This window comes from Rhinatrema bivittatum, chromosome 5 (assembly GCF_901001135.1).
Source record: "Rhinatrema bivittatum chromosome 5, aRhiBiv1.1, whole genome shotgun sequence".
NCBI classification, from domain to species: Eukaryota; Metazoa; Chordata; class Amphibia; order Gymnophiona; family Rhinatrematidae; genus Rhinatrema; species Rhinatrema bivittatum.
In genome coordinates this window covers 124,913,665-124,930,804 of record NC_042619.1, presented here as the reverse complement: position 1 = coordinate 124,930,804, position 17,140 = coordinate 124,913,665, and the positions used below count along the sequence as shown (strand labels likewise).

The 17,140-nt window shown below is 42.5% G+C and overlaps 1 protein-coding gene across 5 annotated transcripts in view; it reads left to right on the top strand.

Annotated features, from left to right (window-relative positions):
- Positions 1-17,140, top strand: part of LRCH1 (leucine rich repeats and calponin homology domain containing 1) — a 424,219-nt gene that overhangs the window by 244,282 nt on the left and 162,797 nt on the right. For all 5 annotated transcript variants that reach the window (XR_003856942.1, XR_003856943.1, XR_003856944.1 and 2 more), the window contains exon 5: positions 8,261-8,397. Coding sequence is in view for 2 of the 5 variants with exons in the window: in XM_029602883.1 (XP_029458743.1) it covers positions 8,261-8,397 (137 nt within the window). In the remaining 3 variants the exon portion in view is untranslated. The remainder of the gene's footprint in view (positions 1-8,260; positions 8,398-17,140) is intronic.

Sequence of the window (17,140 nt, the reverse complement as noted above, 5' to 3'; positions counted from 1 at the left end):
GTGCATTTGCTCCTTTCCTTCTTTATTATGCTCTTTAGCAGGCTGTGGTTCTACACTGCCACAAAACATTTTTCTCTTTTCCATCTGCTTTATTACCAACAGATTTCTCCATCTCTTGCTCAGTCTTTATCGTATCTGGCTCAGGCATCTCTAGAAAAACCTCTGGCAGGCTTCTGTGCAACAGTTTTGGCAGGTCTCCATTGTTTCTGCTTCTGTTTTATCTTTACTCTGAAGCAACTCCTTTCCTGGTTACCAGGACTAGGAAGGGGGAACCTAGCATTTGTTCTGGATTTTGATTTGCTGGCTGCTGAGCCAAGCCCAGCTTTAGTCACTTTTTGCCTCCTTGCTTTGGAGTTGTGCCTCTTCAGGACTGGTCTTCCCCTCCCCCATTTCAAATGAGACCCATACCGCAAGGCCTCGCCATGGATTTTCTTGAACTTGGGCCGCAGTCGCGGTAGATTATTTCCCCAGACAAATACACTGTTTTCCTGCAATCGGCCATGTCTATTTTTGCGGCTCTGTTTGTATTCCCACAAGTGTGCTCCATAATGATGCAATTTCTGACCTCTTTGGCCCTCTGCCAGGCCTTTCAGTAGTGCTTTTCTCAGGCCTCTCCCTAAGAGGCCTCGGTCATTTTCAGACACCAGCCTCGTTCCTGTAGCGTCCTGTACATGTGCTATCATTATTTTCCTCTTGTACCTCTGAGTTTTCATCCCTCTGGCTGGTAGATCACTGGTCACATGTCTCATAGGACTGCTGTGTTTCCTCTGCTTTCAGGCACGCTGAGCTTTTCTATAGCCTGTCTTCTGGTAGACTGGCAATTAGGAGCACAAACCCTGCTTCAAGCTCTTTCCTGGTACATGCCCAAGAAATTTGGCCATATATTGAGCTTGCATGCAGTTGCCTCTGTCCTTTCAGGAGGATCTGAAGCCAAACTTCCATTTCCTACTCAGCCATACTCTAGCACAGATTTGGGTGCCTTGCTTCCAGAGGCCCCGCCCTGTTCAAATATTTCCTCTCTTTTTTTTCTCAGAAAGGTGAGAAAGAAAAAAACTCCTTGCTTGTCCAGCTCTTACTGATTTTAAAATCCCTTTCTATGCAGGTGGAGCTAGCCTTCGCAGTCAGACACGAGAACATTTTCTTTTTCTGGTTTTTTTTGTCAGTGTACTTCCCTTGCACAGATTACACTCTGTGCCCTACTTAAGCCCAGATTCTCTCAGCTCAAAAAAATTCTCTCTCTTTTCTTTTTTTCTGGCTTGAGCACTGCTCTCTGTTGCTGTATAGCTCAGAATTTCCTGTAACACAAGTGTCTGCTCTCTACATTCATTTTAGAGCAAGCAGGTTTTCAGACAGTGAAAAAAAAAGTCTTTCTCTTTTTCCTTTTTGAGGCAGGGTTTCTGCCTTTGCAGGCACTTCCAAGCTTCTCTTTCTTCTTTTCCTCTTTGGAGGCTTGGATTTCTGCCTGTGCAATCACGTAGGACAGAAATCCCCGAACTAACACCATATGTAACAGAGGACAAGCAGTCTGTAGCTTGCAGAGGACAGGTACATGTATTTATTTGCGGATTTTTCTATAACGATATTCGTTTAGTGAAAAACATCACATCGGTTTACATTCAACAAGAAAGATAGCAATGGTGCTTTACAAGTGCAGTTATGGAGAATACAAAATGACATTAAACAAACTAGTAATTACTAATTAAGGTAATCAAGGATATTAAATAAACTAATAATTGTAGTAATCAAAGGGTATAATAGTTGTAGTAATTAAAGGATATTAATCATACAAGTAATCAAAGGAAATTAAGCAAAATAGTCAAATAGTTGAGAGAGATAGTGAAGCAGGAGGAAAAAGTAGGGTATCATAGCAAGAGATAATTACAAAAATAGGACGCAAGGGCAGAAAAGCAAGTGTTAGGAGGGTGTCTAAATAGTTGGTGATTACTGTGTTGTGCGAATATTGGTAATTCAGGGAAAGGCTTGTAAGAAGAGCCATGTCTTAAGTTTTTGCCTACATTTTTTGCGGCGTGATTCCTGACGTAAGTCAGGGGGCATGTCATTCCAGGTAGTGGGTCCAGCTATGGACAAAGCACGTTCCTTGGTAGAGGTGAGAAGTGTGCCTTTATGAGATTGCATGTGTAAAGTGGCAGCATGTGTGATCTGGGTGGCCTGATAGATTTGGAAGTACAGGACGTTATTGAGCCAGTGCATGTTTTCTGTATGTAGTGTTTTGTGTATAATAGTTAATGTTTTGTATCTTATCCGTTTGGCAATGGGTAGCCAATGTAGTTCTTTGAGGACAGGTGTAATGTGTTCGGATCTGTGAGTGCTGGTAAATATGCGTGCTACTGCGTTTTGCAGCATTTGTAGAGGGAGGATGGTTGCTTTGGGGAGGCCAAGGAGGAGGGAGTTACAGTAGTCAATCTTTGTTAGGATTAGGGTTGAAGGACGGTACGAAAGTTGCATTTGTGGAGGAGAGGTTTAAATTTTTTTTTTTTTTAGTGTGTGTAGTTTAAAGTAACAGTCTTTTATAGTATTATTGATATGTACGCCCAATATTATAACTTGCGCGCGCAGGCATGCACAAGTTATAAAATCAGGGGTCAGTGCGTGCAAGGGGGCGCACAATTGTGCACCTTGTGTGCGCCGAGCCATGCGGCCTTCTCCCATTCCCTCCCCTTAACCTGACCTTCCCACCCCTTCCCCTAACCTTTCCCCCCTAGCCTAACTGTAACTCCCCCTAAAACCTTTATCTTACCCTTTGCGCCTTTCTCCGGGCAGGCGCAAGTTGCACACGCCAGCAGCCTGCCGGCACGCGATCCTTCGACACAGCGGCAATGGCCCATCCCGCCCCCGGACCGCCCTACCCTGCCCCCCCCCCCCCCTCACCTCTTTTTTGCAAGCCCCGGGACTTACACGCGTCCCGGGGCCTTACTCGCGTCGCAGGGCCTTTTTAAAATAGGCCCGGCACACGTAACCCTTTGAAAATCAGGCCCTAAAGGTCAAATAATTATTTTGAGCAAAACTCCTGTAAGTCTTGCACAATTTTGAAGTGGTGTATCTTTTGCTCAAGGATTTAATTTCCCGCAGCTTCTGGAAGGGAAAAATGTCCACAGGAAGAACATAATCTTATGCAAAAAACACAGAGGGACTCTTTTTCCAATTCTTAAATTGGTACTCTAGGGCATAAGTACCCTCCTCCCTAGTATCTGCTCGCCCCCATATCTGATCCCCTGCCATTTCTCCCCTTTCTACTGCATCACCCTACATCTGCCCCTTCCTTCCCTTTCTCAGCATCTTCCCCGTCTTTCCCCCTTGAGCCAGGATTCATCCGTTGCATACATTCCCTGTTCTTCTTAGAACACAAGTCACTTCAGTTCCCTCCCTCCTCTCTCCCCTTTCCTCCGTACTTGAAAGGCAAGAGTCACTGAGATCATATTCAAGCAACAGACTCCACTTAGCTCTCCCACTCCTATCGAGGCAGACCCCAAAAGTGAGGGCTCAGCTGATTGGATGCAGGAAGGAGCAAAGTAGAAGAAGGCCAGAAGGCTCCCACTCTGCGCCCCTTCCTTTCTTTTTTGCCACCTCAAATGGTATTGGAAATACAAATTATCTTTATGTTTGTGCTGTTTCAATGTAATTTAAATTCATTGTATTATTATTATTATTAATTAAATGTATTAAATATCACTGCTGCAAGAATCATGGCAGTTTAAAAAAGAAATATAATCCAAACATATTTGATAAAAACATAGCATTCTTCCAAAACAAATAATACATTAGGAAGTTGCATTAAAAGCCCAGACTTCCTCCCCTAGTATAGCCTACTTATCCACAATAATCCGAGATAGCAAGCCAAACAAATACTGAACCCAGAACCCCTTATACAAACTGAAGGCAATTTTGAAAGCCATTTCTACATGTAAAACAGGGTTTTATATGTGGAAATGAGGTCTTTGAAAATTGCCTATCCTGTATACAGTATATGTAAAGATACACACATAGTGGCACTATGTGCATGACCTTTACACACAGAAAGAGGTGTTCCTGGGGGCAGGACTGGGGAGCAGATAGTAATTATGGGGTCGATTTTAAAACATCCGCACATGCATCCATGTGCATGCAGTTCCCAGCGTGCACACATGGATGCGGCTATTTTACAACATGTGCTCGTTGGCACAAGAATTGTGTGGTCCATAAGAGAGCGAGTACCTTGGCATACCTGCAGAAGATCAGATCCCATTGCTGGAAGCCTGCCGGGTTCCTCAAATACTTGTTTAAAGGTGGACACAAATTGCAGAAGGTGGAAAGCATGGGGTCAGAGCGTTCCCACAAAAGGGAGGCCCACGCCAACGCCTTAACATCCAAAAGGGATAAGATAAAGTTCATCTTGACCAATCGTTCGGGAACAACATCGCTTGGAGAGTAAAATGCATGTGGCATTGATTTAAGAATCCCTGACACCATTTGGGATCTCTGAGTAATGAGGCAGGGCCGGCAGAGGAATGATCGCCCGGCCAGGGTCGGGTACCAGTACGGAGGCCGCTGGGGAAGGTGGTGGGGCATTTAGCTGAATCAGGGAGTCTTGTCGGGCAGTAAGACAGTTAACATCCACCACCACCTGTTCCAAAGTTTCCTGGAGATTTTGGAGTTTCACAACGAGCCCAGGAATGGACTTCAGTGTCGCCAGATCCACCGGGTAGGAATCCAGTCGGGCGTGGAGACACTCTATGGATGAGGCCAAAGCTTCAAGAAATCATTGCTGCTCCTGTACCTTGGATGCCAGGCCTGGGATGGCCTGGAGGGTACACGGCTCCCCCGAGTCCATGGCCTTTGCAACCTGTTGCGCCAGAGGTGGACCCTTGGGCTGAGGTGGGATTGAAGCAAACCGTAGGTTGGACCTACGGGTCCCCACCGTTGGCAGGCGGAGTGGGCTGATAGACAGAGGTCACTGTAGCTTCACCTATACCAGCCCTCATTCCCCGTGGGTTGAGCCTTTGGGTTCCGGGGCCGGCAGGACTTAGGTGGGCCTCGAGGTGAGAGTCGGTTCAGCCCAGAGACAGCAGGCGAGAAATAGTACAGTCTTACTCTGGACAAGGTAGTGTCCTGGAAACTCGAGCACCAGTGGAACGGAGGTAGACAGGGGGCACTCGAGCAAGAGCAGGCTGAAGCCTGAATATACCACATCCAGGAGGTTAGCTGAAGAGGCGTCAAAGAACCGGCTTGAGTCAGGGCTGGAGGCAATCCACAGACAGTGGCAAGAAAAGCTGAGGTCTGATCACAGAGATAGTCAATAGCGTAGTCAAGCAAAGCAGAGGTCTTGGTCTGGAGATAGTCAATAGCGTTGTCAAGTGAAGCAGAGGTCTGGGTCTGGAGATAGGCAATAGTGTAGTCAGGCGAAGCAGAGGTTGAGGTTCGGAGAGAGTCAATGGCGTGGTCAGGCAAAGCAGAGGTCGAGGTTCGGAGATAGGCAATAGCGTGGTCAGGCAAAGCAGAGGTCGAGGTTTGGAGATAGTCAATGGCGTGGTCAGGCAAAGCAGAGGTCAAGATTTGGAGAGAGTCAATGGCGTGGTCAGGCAAAACAGAGGTTGAGGTTCGGAGACAGTCAATGGCGTGGTCAGGCAAAGCAGAGGTCGAGGTCCAGGGAAGCAATCCAAAGGGAAAAGGACTCAGGAATTTGAAGAATCGCCTGGAGGCAATAAGGAGAGAGGGAACCTGTTGCAAAGGCAAACTCTGACTGTCAGAGCTTGCCTTAAATAGGCCAGGTGAGTGTCATCATCCGGGCCCATGGCAGCCTTAGCGTGCTGTGGGCCCTTTAAATCCAAAAGAGGAGCGCACGCGCTCCTGGGGAAACCCGGGGAGAAGAAGTGATCGGTGGCGGCGTCTCTGCTGCGAAGAGGACCCATGAAGGGAATGGTGGCGGCGGCGTCTCCACCATGCCACGAGGTCGAGGACTGCAGGCAGGGCCGTGGAGGGAAGGGCAGCGCCAAAGGTGCTCCCTTGATGTCGCGAGGGCAGTGGTGGAAGGTGAAGAAGGCCGGCCGCGGAACCCGCGGCCGGCCAACGTAACACTGTTATAATTACATTAAAAAGCAGCAGTCTCAGTACAGATCCCTGGGACATGCTACTATTCACCTTTCTCCATAGAATAAAATTGACCAGTTCTCAATCCAAAATAGAACCTTGCCTCCTACCCAATGACTTTTTCATTTCCTCAGTGATTTCTCATGAGGCACTTTGTCAAATGCTTTTCTGAAAATCCAGATACACTATATCAACTGACTCACATTTATCCACATGATTATTCATGCCTTCAAAAATATGTTGCAGATTGGTGAGATAGGACTTTTCTTGGCTAAATCCATGTTAGCTTTGTCCCATTAAACTATGACTATCTATATGTTCAGTAATTTTGTTCTTTGTAATAGTTCAACCATTTTTCCTGTAGTCTCCTGAATCACCCCTGGAATCCTTTTTAAAAGCTGGTGTTACATTAACCGCCCTCCAATCTTCAGGTTCCATAGCTGATTTTAATAATAGTTTACAGTTTAGTAAAAGTAGGTCTGAAATTTCATTTTTCAGTCATTTCAGCACTCTGAGATGTATATCATCTGGTCCAGGTGATTTGCTACTCTTTAGTTTGTCAATTTGCCTTATTATATCTTCCAGGTTCACTGAGATTTATTTTACTTCCTGTGAATCATCAATTTTAAATATCACTTCTGGCTTGGGTATCTGCGTTACATCTTTTTCAGTAAAGATTGAAGCAAATAATTAATTTAATCTCACTGCTATGACTGTGTCCTCCCTTAATATCCCTTTTACCCCCTCAGTCATCTGATTCCCTAGCAGGCTTTTTGCTGAAAAAGTATTTATTATCAGTTTTTGCTTCCACAGCAAGCTTTTTTCAAATTCTGTCTTTGCCTTCCTTATCAATGCTTTGCATCTAACTTGCCAGTGCTTACACTGTTTCCTGTTTCTTCTTTTGGATCCCTTTTCCTTTTGTTTAAAGATGTTCTTTTGGCTAGAATAGCTTCTCTCACCTCAACTTTTAACCACGCAGGCAGTCATTTGATCTTCCTTCTCCCTTTTTTAATGCATGGAATTTATATAGCCTGGGCTTCCAAGATGATATTTTTAAATATGCCCATGCCTGATATAAACTCTTAACCTTTGCAGTTGCACCGTTTAGCTGTTTCCTAGCCATTTTCCTCATTTTATTATAGTCTCCCTTTTGAAAGTTAAATGCTATCACAGTAGATTTCCTTAATGTTCTCCTTCTAGTTATCAAGTCAGATTTGATCATGCTATGATCACTATTGCTAAGTGATGCCAACTTGTAACCTCTCACACCAAATCATATGTTCCATTAAGGATTAGGTCTAAAATAGCTTCCACTCTTGTTGGTTCTTGTACTAGCTGCTCCATGAAGTAGCCATTTCAGATTAACTGCATACATTGAAGACCTAGTCTATCCAAATTGATCTCATGCATGTTCAGTGTGGCTATCCTGAAAACCTGATTAACCCTGGGATCACCAGGACAGGTTTGGGAGGCCCCTGATGTATAGACTTCATAAGAACATAAGTTATGCCATATTTGGTCAGACCAAGGGTCCATCAAGTCCAATATCCTATCTCCACAACAGTGGCCAATCCAAGTCACAAATACCTGGAAAGTACCCAAACATTAACTAAATCCCATGTTACTAATGCACAGCTATCAGTGGCTATTCCCTGTTGATTAATAGCAGTTTATAGACATCTCTAGGAACTTATCCAACTTTTTTTTAAACCCAGCTACACTAGCTGCTTAACCATATCCTCTGGTAATGAATTCCAGAGCTTAATTGTGCATTGAGTCAAAAATTAATAATTTCTTTAAGCTATTTTGGTTGATAAACAGAGATTTCAGATGACTATTTCTGATTTAGTACTTTCAAATGCATAGTAAAATGGGGTATTTCATAACTTGCTTGTGGAAGAAAACTGAATTGCTTTTGCTTGCATTGCCATTACCTGTGTAAATCGGTCAATATACAAGTATGAACTGTGAGCCCAATATTTAAAAAAAAGCTGAGCTCCTAAGTTATATTTTCATTTTAAATAAACCTGCATATTAATTAAACACTATATACTATATTATGTTTATGCTTATTACATTTGATATACTGTTTATATAAAAAAAACATCTAAGCAGTTTACAATTCTTAAAAAAATACCCAGTATGTAACCATTTGATTCTTTCTGTTGTTTTATAGAACTAGCAGATCTTCCCTTGGTAAAATTTGACTTTTCCTGCAATAAAGTACTGATGATTCCAATTTGCTTTAGAAAAATGACGCAGTTACAAGTGTTACGGCTAGAGAACAATCCTTTGCATGCTCCTCCAGCCCAGGTATGTGACTTGATGTGTAGTTGAAAATTCTCAGTGGAGTAATATATTCGGAGCTGTCAGATCCTGTCCCGAGCAACAGCACAAGCTTTGATTTCTACAGTGGAAAGCCTCACTAGACCTTTTTTTTTTTTTTTTTTCGACTTGGTTACTTTTGGGCTGTTTACTGTCAGTAGGTTGTGTCTGTAATGCTGCCCTTGTTTTAAAAGGATGAGATATAATGGAACTTGCAAAAGACACACCTGGCTTCTTGGATGGATGCCAGCTGTTCTGGCAGCCAAGGGCCTGGGCAAACACCTGGACAGATGGGCTGAGCTACACAGGAATTTTCATCAGTAACTATTGCCAGTCCAGTATACAGTGCTGTATGGCTCACCATTGTTCCTAGCTTAGCAATGATAAAAATCATTAGAGGTTTTCTTTTTAGAAAAAAAACCCTCATGCCATACTTATGCCATAAAAGTTGTCTACATACAGTCTTATGATACTAAATTGGCTGTGGATCTGGGCAGTGAAGTATTTAACACACATATGAATCATCAATGTTAATGAGGTCCACATTAATGCAGATGGCAAGGTACATTCATAAAAGTACATGTGTTAATGTGAATGGTAATGTGAAAACACAACCTCTGAGGTGTAGTTAGGATTTTTGCATTAATCCCGCTGCGTTACATTTTGTTTGTTTTAATGTGTTATTTTTCATTGCACTAATAGGTAATTTATCTGTTTTGCATACTTTTGTGCCTCATTTCTTCATTAGCATGCAGTTTGCATTAATGTTAACACAAGCTGGTTTGCATGCTATAACAGTGTTAATGCACATTAACTCTGTCGTTAGATATTAATGATGTTTAATGTGTATTAACATTAATTCAGTTTTGTATATTGTCCTCTTAGTTCCTTGATTACATTGGCTAAGTATCCAGCATAAACATATCTATACTCTATACACTAAGAAGCCATTATTTTATATGTTCCTTTTCTTATCAATAACCATATTTTACTAAATTTGTCTTCCTGAAATTGTCTTAACTCCACCAATGTGAAGCTGAGTTACTTTATGCCCAATTTTGGTTAAAAAACTTTTCTTTTTCAGAGTTGTTAATGTCATGCACCTGACACATTTCTTAATCAAAAGTTCAAGTTCAAGCAATCCACACTTATGAACTTAAAAAGAAGAGCCTATTTTTATTTTTCAAAAGTCTGTAATGCAAAAAAATACTAAAATATTTCTGGCATAACTCACCATTTACCCTGCACCTTTGCAGACAGTGCACGAATCCTCGGTGCACATATTGGGTTAGAAAACTTTCATAAAATGGTTGGACTGAACCAAAGTTAATATTTTGGAACCACCTGGTAGTGTCCTGTGTCCCAGGGGTGGAACCTCCATTGGGTGTCTCCAGAGATTTTTTTTTTTTTTACTCCCTTGTTGTTCCTCTTCAGCAGATAGATGCTGGCCTCTAAGAAGGAAAGGCCTGTATTGGAAATAGTCACTACAAGTTTCCAGTTTAGGGGGGGGGGGGGGAGAGAAAAAAATCTCCCTTTCACAAAGGTGGAAAAATACAAAACTTGACTTAAGATCTCTTCTCACAGCTGGGTGCCACAACCTCTTTTATGGTGGTCAAAAAGGCGTACAGTCCCTCCTGACCATCCTGGGCATGGGATACTGCCTGCCAGGAATAGAGCAGTTCAAAATATAGAAACCAGAAAAAAAAACTGTAAAAGCTTCTTAATATCCTTCTTCCTTCCAACCCGATTAAAGGAACTGGCAAGACATGTGCCTTTCTTCTCTGTCAGACTGGGGGACTACCTCAGAGAGCACACGTGATACACATGCTTCCCTTCTGAAAGCACACTACATCTGCTCTAACCTCTCTTGACTAGCTCTCCCTTAGGCCTAAGGGACTTCCAATTGCAGGCAACCTCTTGAGGACATGCGAATCAGAATGGGATGTCCCTCTGCAGCTTTCTACCCAAGGGCTGGAAACTAGGGGCATATGGTAGAGACTCCATAGTCTCTATATGTTTTTCTATTTTGTGATATTCCTTTTTTTGTTTTGGAACACGTTTTTATGAATTGTAGTACATTTATTATTTGAACACCACTTTGTTATCCTACCTGCTCTTTCTACATAAGAGGTCACAACTGTTGAGATCTACTGGAGTGAGTACCATTTGGAGAAAGACGGATCGAATCTGAGAGATTGTGTACTGACTCCCACCTAGAGTGCACCTAGGGGCCCGGAGATTTGTTCGCTTCCTCCATTATGTGGAACCCTGGCACACTAGTGCTAACAGTGTGGTGAATGGAAAGGAGTGAGAGGTCTGGGACAGTGAGTTTGGCAGCAAACCAAAGAGAGGATTGCACTTATGTAATCCTCTCTTTGGTTTGCTGCCAAATAAAATAAAATAAATAAAAAATGTATTGTCCTGACCAGTTTATCTTACAATAAAAGTAAGCTAAATGAAGAAAAAGCACATACATCAATATAAATGAACTGGTATGCAAGAAGGCAGAACAATCCAGTGTCAAGGAAAATGTGTTGAAAAATATATTTTCAGTTTAGCTCTGAAGACAGAGAAAGAGGTGGCATCTTGGACACTGGAAGAGAGCTTGATCCAACAAGTTGGTACCAGTAAAGAGAAATACATGGAAATGAGAGGTAGCTCGGTCTAATACTTGGGACAAAGAGAAAAATGGTTGTTGTGAGTGAAGAGCAGGAGAGGATTTGTAACAGAGAAGACAAGCTGAGGGGTAAGAATAAGGCCGAGAATGCATTTGTACATAAGAGTCAGAAGCTTGAACATAGCTCAGTTTTTAATAAGGAGTCAATATGGAGCATTCAGCAAGAGAAGAACATATGAACATGCCATACTGGGTCAGACAGTGGATCCATCAAGCCCAGCATCTTGTCTCCAACAGTGGCCAATCCAGGCCAAAAGAACCTGGCAAGTACCCAAAAACTAAGTCTATCCCATTCTACTGTTGCTAGTAATAGCAGAGCCTATTTTCTAAGTCAACGTTATTAATAGCAGTTAATGGACTTCGCCTCCAAGAACTTATCCAATCCTTTTTTAAACCCAGCTACACTAACTGCACTAACCACATCACCTGGCAACAAATTCCAGAGTTTAATTGTGCATAGAGTGAAAAAGAATTTTCTCCAATTAGTTTTAAATGTGCCACATGCTAATTTCATGTAGTGCCCCCTAGTCATTTTTTATTCGAAAAAGTAAATAACTGATTCACATTTACCCGATCTAGACCTCTCATGATTTTAAACACCTGTATTATATCCCCCCTCATCCCTCTCTTCTCCAAGCTGAACAGTCCTAACCTCTTTAATCTTTCCTCATAGGGGAACTGTTCCATCCCTTTTATCATTTTGGTCGCCCTTCTCTGTACCTTCTCCATCGCAACTATATCTTTTTTGAGATGCAGCGACCAGAATTGTACACACTATTCTCACCATGGAGCGATATAGAGGCATTATGACATTTTCCATTTTATTCACCATTCCCTTTCTAATAATTTCCAAAATTCTGTTTTCTTTTTTGACTGCCTCAGCACACTGAACCGACGATTTCAATGTGTTATCCACTATGACGCCTAGATTTCCTTCTTGGGTGGTAGCTCCTAATATGGAACCTAACATTGTGTAACTATAGCATGGGTTATTTTTCCCTATATGCATCACCTTGTACTTATCCACATTAAATTTCATCTGCCATTTGGATGCCCAATTTTCCAGTCTCACAAGGTCTTCCTGCAATTTATCACAATCCGCTTGTGATTTAACTACGCTGAATAATTTTGTATCATCTGCAAATTTGATTACCTCACTCATCGTATTCCTTTCCAGATCATTTATAAATATATTGAAAAGCATGGGTCCCAATACAGATCCCTGAGGCACTCCACTACCCACTCCATTCCACTGAGAAAATTGTCCATTTAATCCTACTCTCTGTTTCCTGTCTTTTAGCCAGTTTGTAATCCACGAAAGGATATCGCCATCTATCCCATAACTTTTTACTTTTCCTAGAAGCCTCTAAAGAGGAACTTTGTCAAATGCCTTCCTAAAATCCAAATACTCTACATCTACTGGTTTACCTTTATCTACATGTTTATTAACTCCTTCAAAAAAGTGAAGCAGATTTGTGAGGCAAGACTTGCCTTGGGTAAAGCCTTGCTGACTTTGTTTCATTAAACCTTGTCTTTCTATATCTTCTGTGATTTTGATATTTAGAGCACTTTCCACTATTTTTCCTAGCACTGAAGTCAGGCTAACTGGTCTGTAATTTCCAGGATCGCCCCTGGAGCCTTTTTTAAATATTGGGGTTACATTAGCCACCCTCCAGTCTTCAGGTACAATGGATGATTTTAATGATAGGTTACAAATTTTTACTAATAGATCTAAATATTATTTTTGAGTTCCTTCAGAACCCTGGTGTTTATACCATCCAATCCAGGTGATTTACTACTCTTCAGTTTGTCAATCAGGCCTACCACATCTTCTAGGTTCACCATGATTTGCTTCAGTCCATCTGAATCATTATCCATGAAAACCTTCTCCGGAATGGGTATCTCCCCAACATCCTCTTCAGTACACACCGAAGCAAAGAAATCGTTTAATCTTTCTGCGATGGCCTTATCTTCTCTAAGTGCCCCTTTAACCCCTTGATCATCTAACGGTCCAACTGACTCCCTCGCAGGCTTTCTGCTTCGGATATATTTTTTAAAGTTTTTACTGTGTGTTTTTGCCTCTATGGCCAACTTCTTTTCAAATTCTCTCTTAACCTGTCTTATCAATGTCTTACATTTAACTTGCCAATGCTTATGCTTTATCCTATTTTATTCTGTTGGATCCTTACCATTTTTGAATGAAGATCTTTTGGCTAAAATAGCCTCTTTCACCTCACCTTTTAACCATGCTGGTAATCTTCTTAATTGTGGAATACATCTGGACTGTGCTTCTTGGAAGGTATTTTTTTAACAAAGTCCACGCTTCTTGCACACTTTTTACCTTTGTAGCTGCTCCTTTCAGTTTTTTTCTAACTGTTTTTCTCATTTTATCAAAGTTTCCCTTTTGAAAGTTTAGCACTAGAGCCGTGGATTTGCTTACTGTCCCCCCTTCCAGTCATTAATTCAAATTTGATCATATTATGATCATTATTGCCAAGCAGCCCCACCACTATTACCTCTCTCACCAAATCCTGTGCTCCACCTAGAATTAGATCTAAAATTGCTCCCTCTCTTGCCAGTTCTTAAACCAATTGCTCCATAATTGCTGCTCCATAAGAGCAGCTTAAAAGGCAGACTAGCTATACAGAGGAGTTTTGAAGAAGGAGTGGATGCAATACATGGTCAAAAAATGGATGAAAAGACTATTGCAATGGTCTAGGTGTGAGGAAAAGGTGACATGAAAAAGAGATGATAAGCCTTAAAATATAGAATCAAATTTTGTAGATAATTACTGATAGCATAGAGAATACCAGGTAGAAATGTGAGCATAGAGACATGGAGTTAGGAGTGACAGTCATGTTACTGAGACTTTGGGGTAGATTTTCAAAGGGGTACGCACGTAAGATACGCGCGTACCCCCCGAAAACCTACCCCAACCCCCCCCCGCGCGCACGCCGAGCCTATTTTGCATAGGCTCGGCGGCGCGCACAAGCCCCAGGATGCGCGTAAGTCCTGAGGCTTGCAAAAAGGGGCGGTCGGGGGAGTGGCCAGGGGGCGCGGTTTGGGATCGGGGGCATGTCCAGGGGGCGTGTGGGCGGTCCGGGGGCGTGGCCGAGTGCCCTGACACAGCAGCCTGTGTCGGGGCCTGGCACGCGTAAGTTACTACTGCCCGGAGGCAGTAGTAACTTTTCCGATAAAGGTAGGGGGTCTAGATAGGGCCAGGGGGGTGGGTTAGGCAGGGGAAGGGAAGGGAAGGTGCGGGGGGGTAGAAAGAAAGATCCCTCCGAGGCCGCTCCGATTTCGGAGCGGCCTCGGAGGGAACGGGCAGCGCGCGCAGGGCTCAGCGCACGCAAGTTGCACAAATGCGCACCCCCTTGCACGCGCCGACACCAGATTTTATAAGATACGCGCGGCTACGTGCGTATCTTATAACATCCAGCGTACTTTTGTTCGCACGCATGTAAATTTATAAAATCTACCCCTTTATGTGGAGTCAGCAGGAATTGAGTCAATGGAAAGGAAGTCAGGTGGAAGACAGGGAGCCTGGAAAGAAATTAGAAAATAAAAAAAAAAATTTAGTTATAGTGAAGTTAAACACAAGAAAACAAGAGTACATCTAAGTTAAGCTATAGTACAAAGATCAAATGAAAGTATAATGATATATAGAGTAAGGTAGAAAAGGAAAGAAAAATATGTGTCATTAGCAAAAGAATGGTATATTCAGTAAAAAGAAGAAATGTTAATAGAATCAATGTTAATAGAAAAAAGCAAAAGCTGAAAAACCAAGCCTTGTGGAACATATACTGAAGGAAAAGATTGAAAAGAGAGAGAATTATGAACAAGTATGCTAAGGGACCAATTTAGTAAGAATTTGTCCTATCCTGTGTCTGTGAGAAAAGACCTTGATGAATCAGTCCCTAGATACATGGCTGGACAAATAAGAGGAAAACCAGGATTGTGTCAGAGAACAGAATCTGATGGTTGATTAGTTGGTAGCGTTGAAGACCAAAACCAAATCAAGATGAGAAATGTAGAGATTTCCCCAGATATCTACTAGAGCCAGGTTACAATCAGAAGGAATATTCCAATAGTATGGGAAGGAATTGGAAAAATAGTTCATGTAAGTGGAAAGACTAAATGAATTATTCGCTTCAGTGTTTACAAATGAAGATGGTGGGGAGATACTCATTCTAGAAATGGTTTTCAAGGGTGATGATTCAGATGAACTGAACCAAATCATGGTGAACTGGAAGATGTAGTAGGCTAGATTGACAAACTGAAGAGTAGCAAATCATCTGGACGAGATGGCATACACCTCAGGGTTTTGAAAGAACTCAAAAATAAAATTTCGGATCTATTTCTAGTAATTTGTAACCTATCATTAAAATTGTCCTTTGTACCTGAAGACTGGAGGGTGGTCAATGTAACCCCAATTTTTAAAAAGAGTTCCGGTGTGATCTGGGAAACTATAGACTGGTGAGCTTGTCTTCAGTCCTGGGAAAAATCATGGAAACTATTCTAAAGAACAAAATCACAGGACATATAACTAAAGATGGTTTAACAGGACACAGCCAGCATGGATTTGCCCAAGGGAAATCTTGCTTCATAAATCTGCTTCATTTTTTTGAATGGGTTAATAAACATGTGGATAAAGGTGAACCAGTAGATGGATTTTCAGAAGGCGTTTGACAAAGTCCCCCATGAGAGGCTTCTAAGAAAATTAAACAGTTATGGAATAGAAGGCAATGTACTTTTGTAGTTTGCAAAAAGGTTTAAAGACAGAAAGAAGAGAGCAGGATTAAATAGTTTTCTCAGTGGAGAGAGATAAACAGTCGAGTGCCTCAGGGATCTGTATTTGGACCAGTGGTTATTAATAAATGTACAAGTGATCTAGAAAGGGGAACAATGAGTGAGGTGATCAGATTTGCAAATGACAAAAAATTATTCAGAGTAGTTAAATCACAAGTGGATAATGATAAATTGCAGGAGGACCTCGTGAGACTGGAAGATTGGTGTCTAAATGGCAGATGAAATTTAATGTGGACAAGTGCTAGTTGATGTATATAGGGAACAATAACACTTGCTGTAGCTACATGATGTTAGGTCTCATGTTAGAAGTTACCACCCAGGGAAAAGATCTAGGCGTCAAAATGGACAATACATTGAAATAGTTGGCTTTTTATGCTGCAGCTGTCAAAAAAGCAAGACTGTAAGGAATTATTAGAAAGGGAATGGTGAATAAAACGGAAAATGTCATAATGCCTCTGTATTGCTCCATGTTGAGATGGCACCTGGGTACTTTGTTCAAAATTCTGGTTGCCGCATCTCAAAAAAGATATAGATTAGGGGTGTGCAGATATAAAAAATTTGTTTTGCATTTTGTTTTGTTCTCAGGGGTTTTCCTCCATGAATTTTGTTTCATTTAATGTTAAATTTGCTTCTTTCATTTAAAAAAAAGGAATCGAACATTAAAAAGAAAGAAAGAGAAAACAAAAGAAAAAAAGGAAATGGGCCTCCCATCACCACCACCCATCCCTCCCACCTGGAAAAATTATAGGGCCAGGATCCCCCTGCCTTCTATGTACCCGGTCTGGTGGTGATCCACTGACAAGGCTAGGCACACAGTCCTGGATGCCAACTGCTGGGCCTCTGCCTAAGCCAAAGATTGGGCCCAGGCCTGATGCCAGTGCCTAGTCCAGAGACTGATCCCAACACTTGGGCCTTGGCCTAGCCCAGGTCTGACACCAAGGAATGGCCCAGATGCTTGGGCCTAAACCAGAACCGGGGCCCAGCACCAGGTCCATGCCCCAATGCCTGGAGGCTAGGTCCTGACTCCTCGGAATGAGCCTAGACCAGAACCTGAGTCCAGGCCTAACAACGGGGCCTGTCCTGTATGCTGGGTCCTGATGCCTGGGCCTCAGCCTAGGCCAGAGCCTAGACCAAGGCCTGATGCATGGACCTTGGCCCAGGCCCAATGCTAGAACCCAGCCCAGAGACCTGGTCCTAAGGCCTGACACTGGGTCCTGACCCAAAGGCTGGGTCCCGACTCCTGTG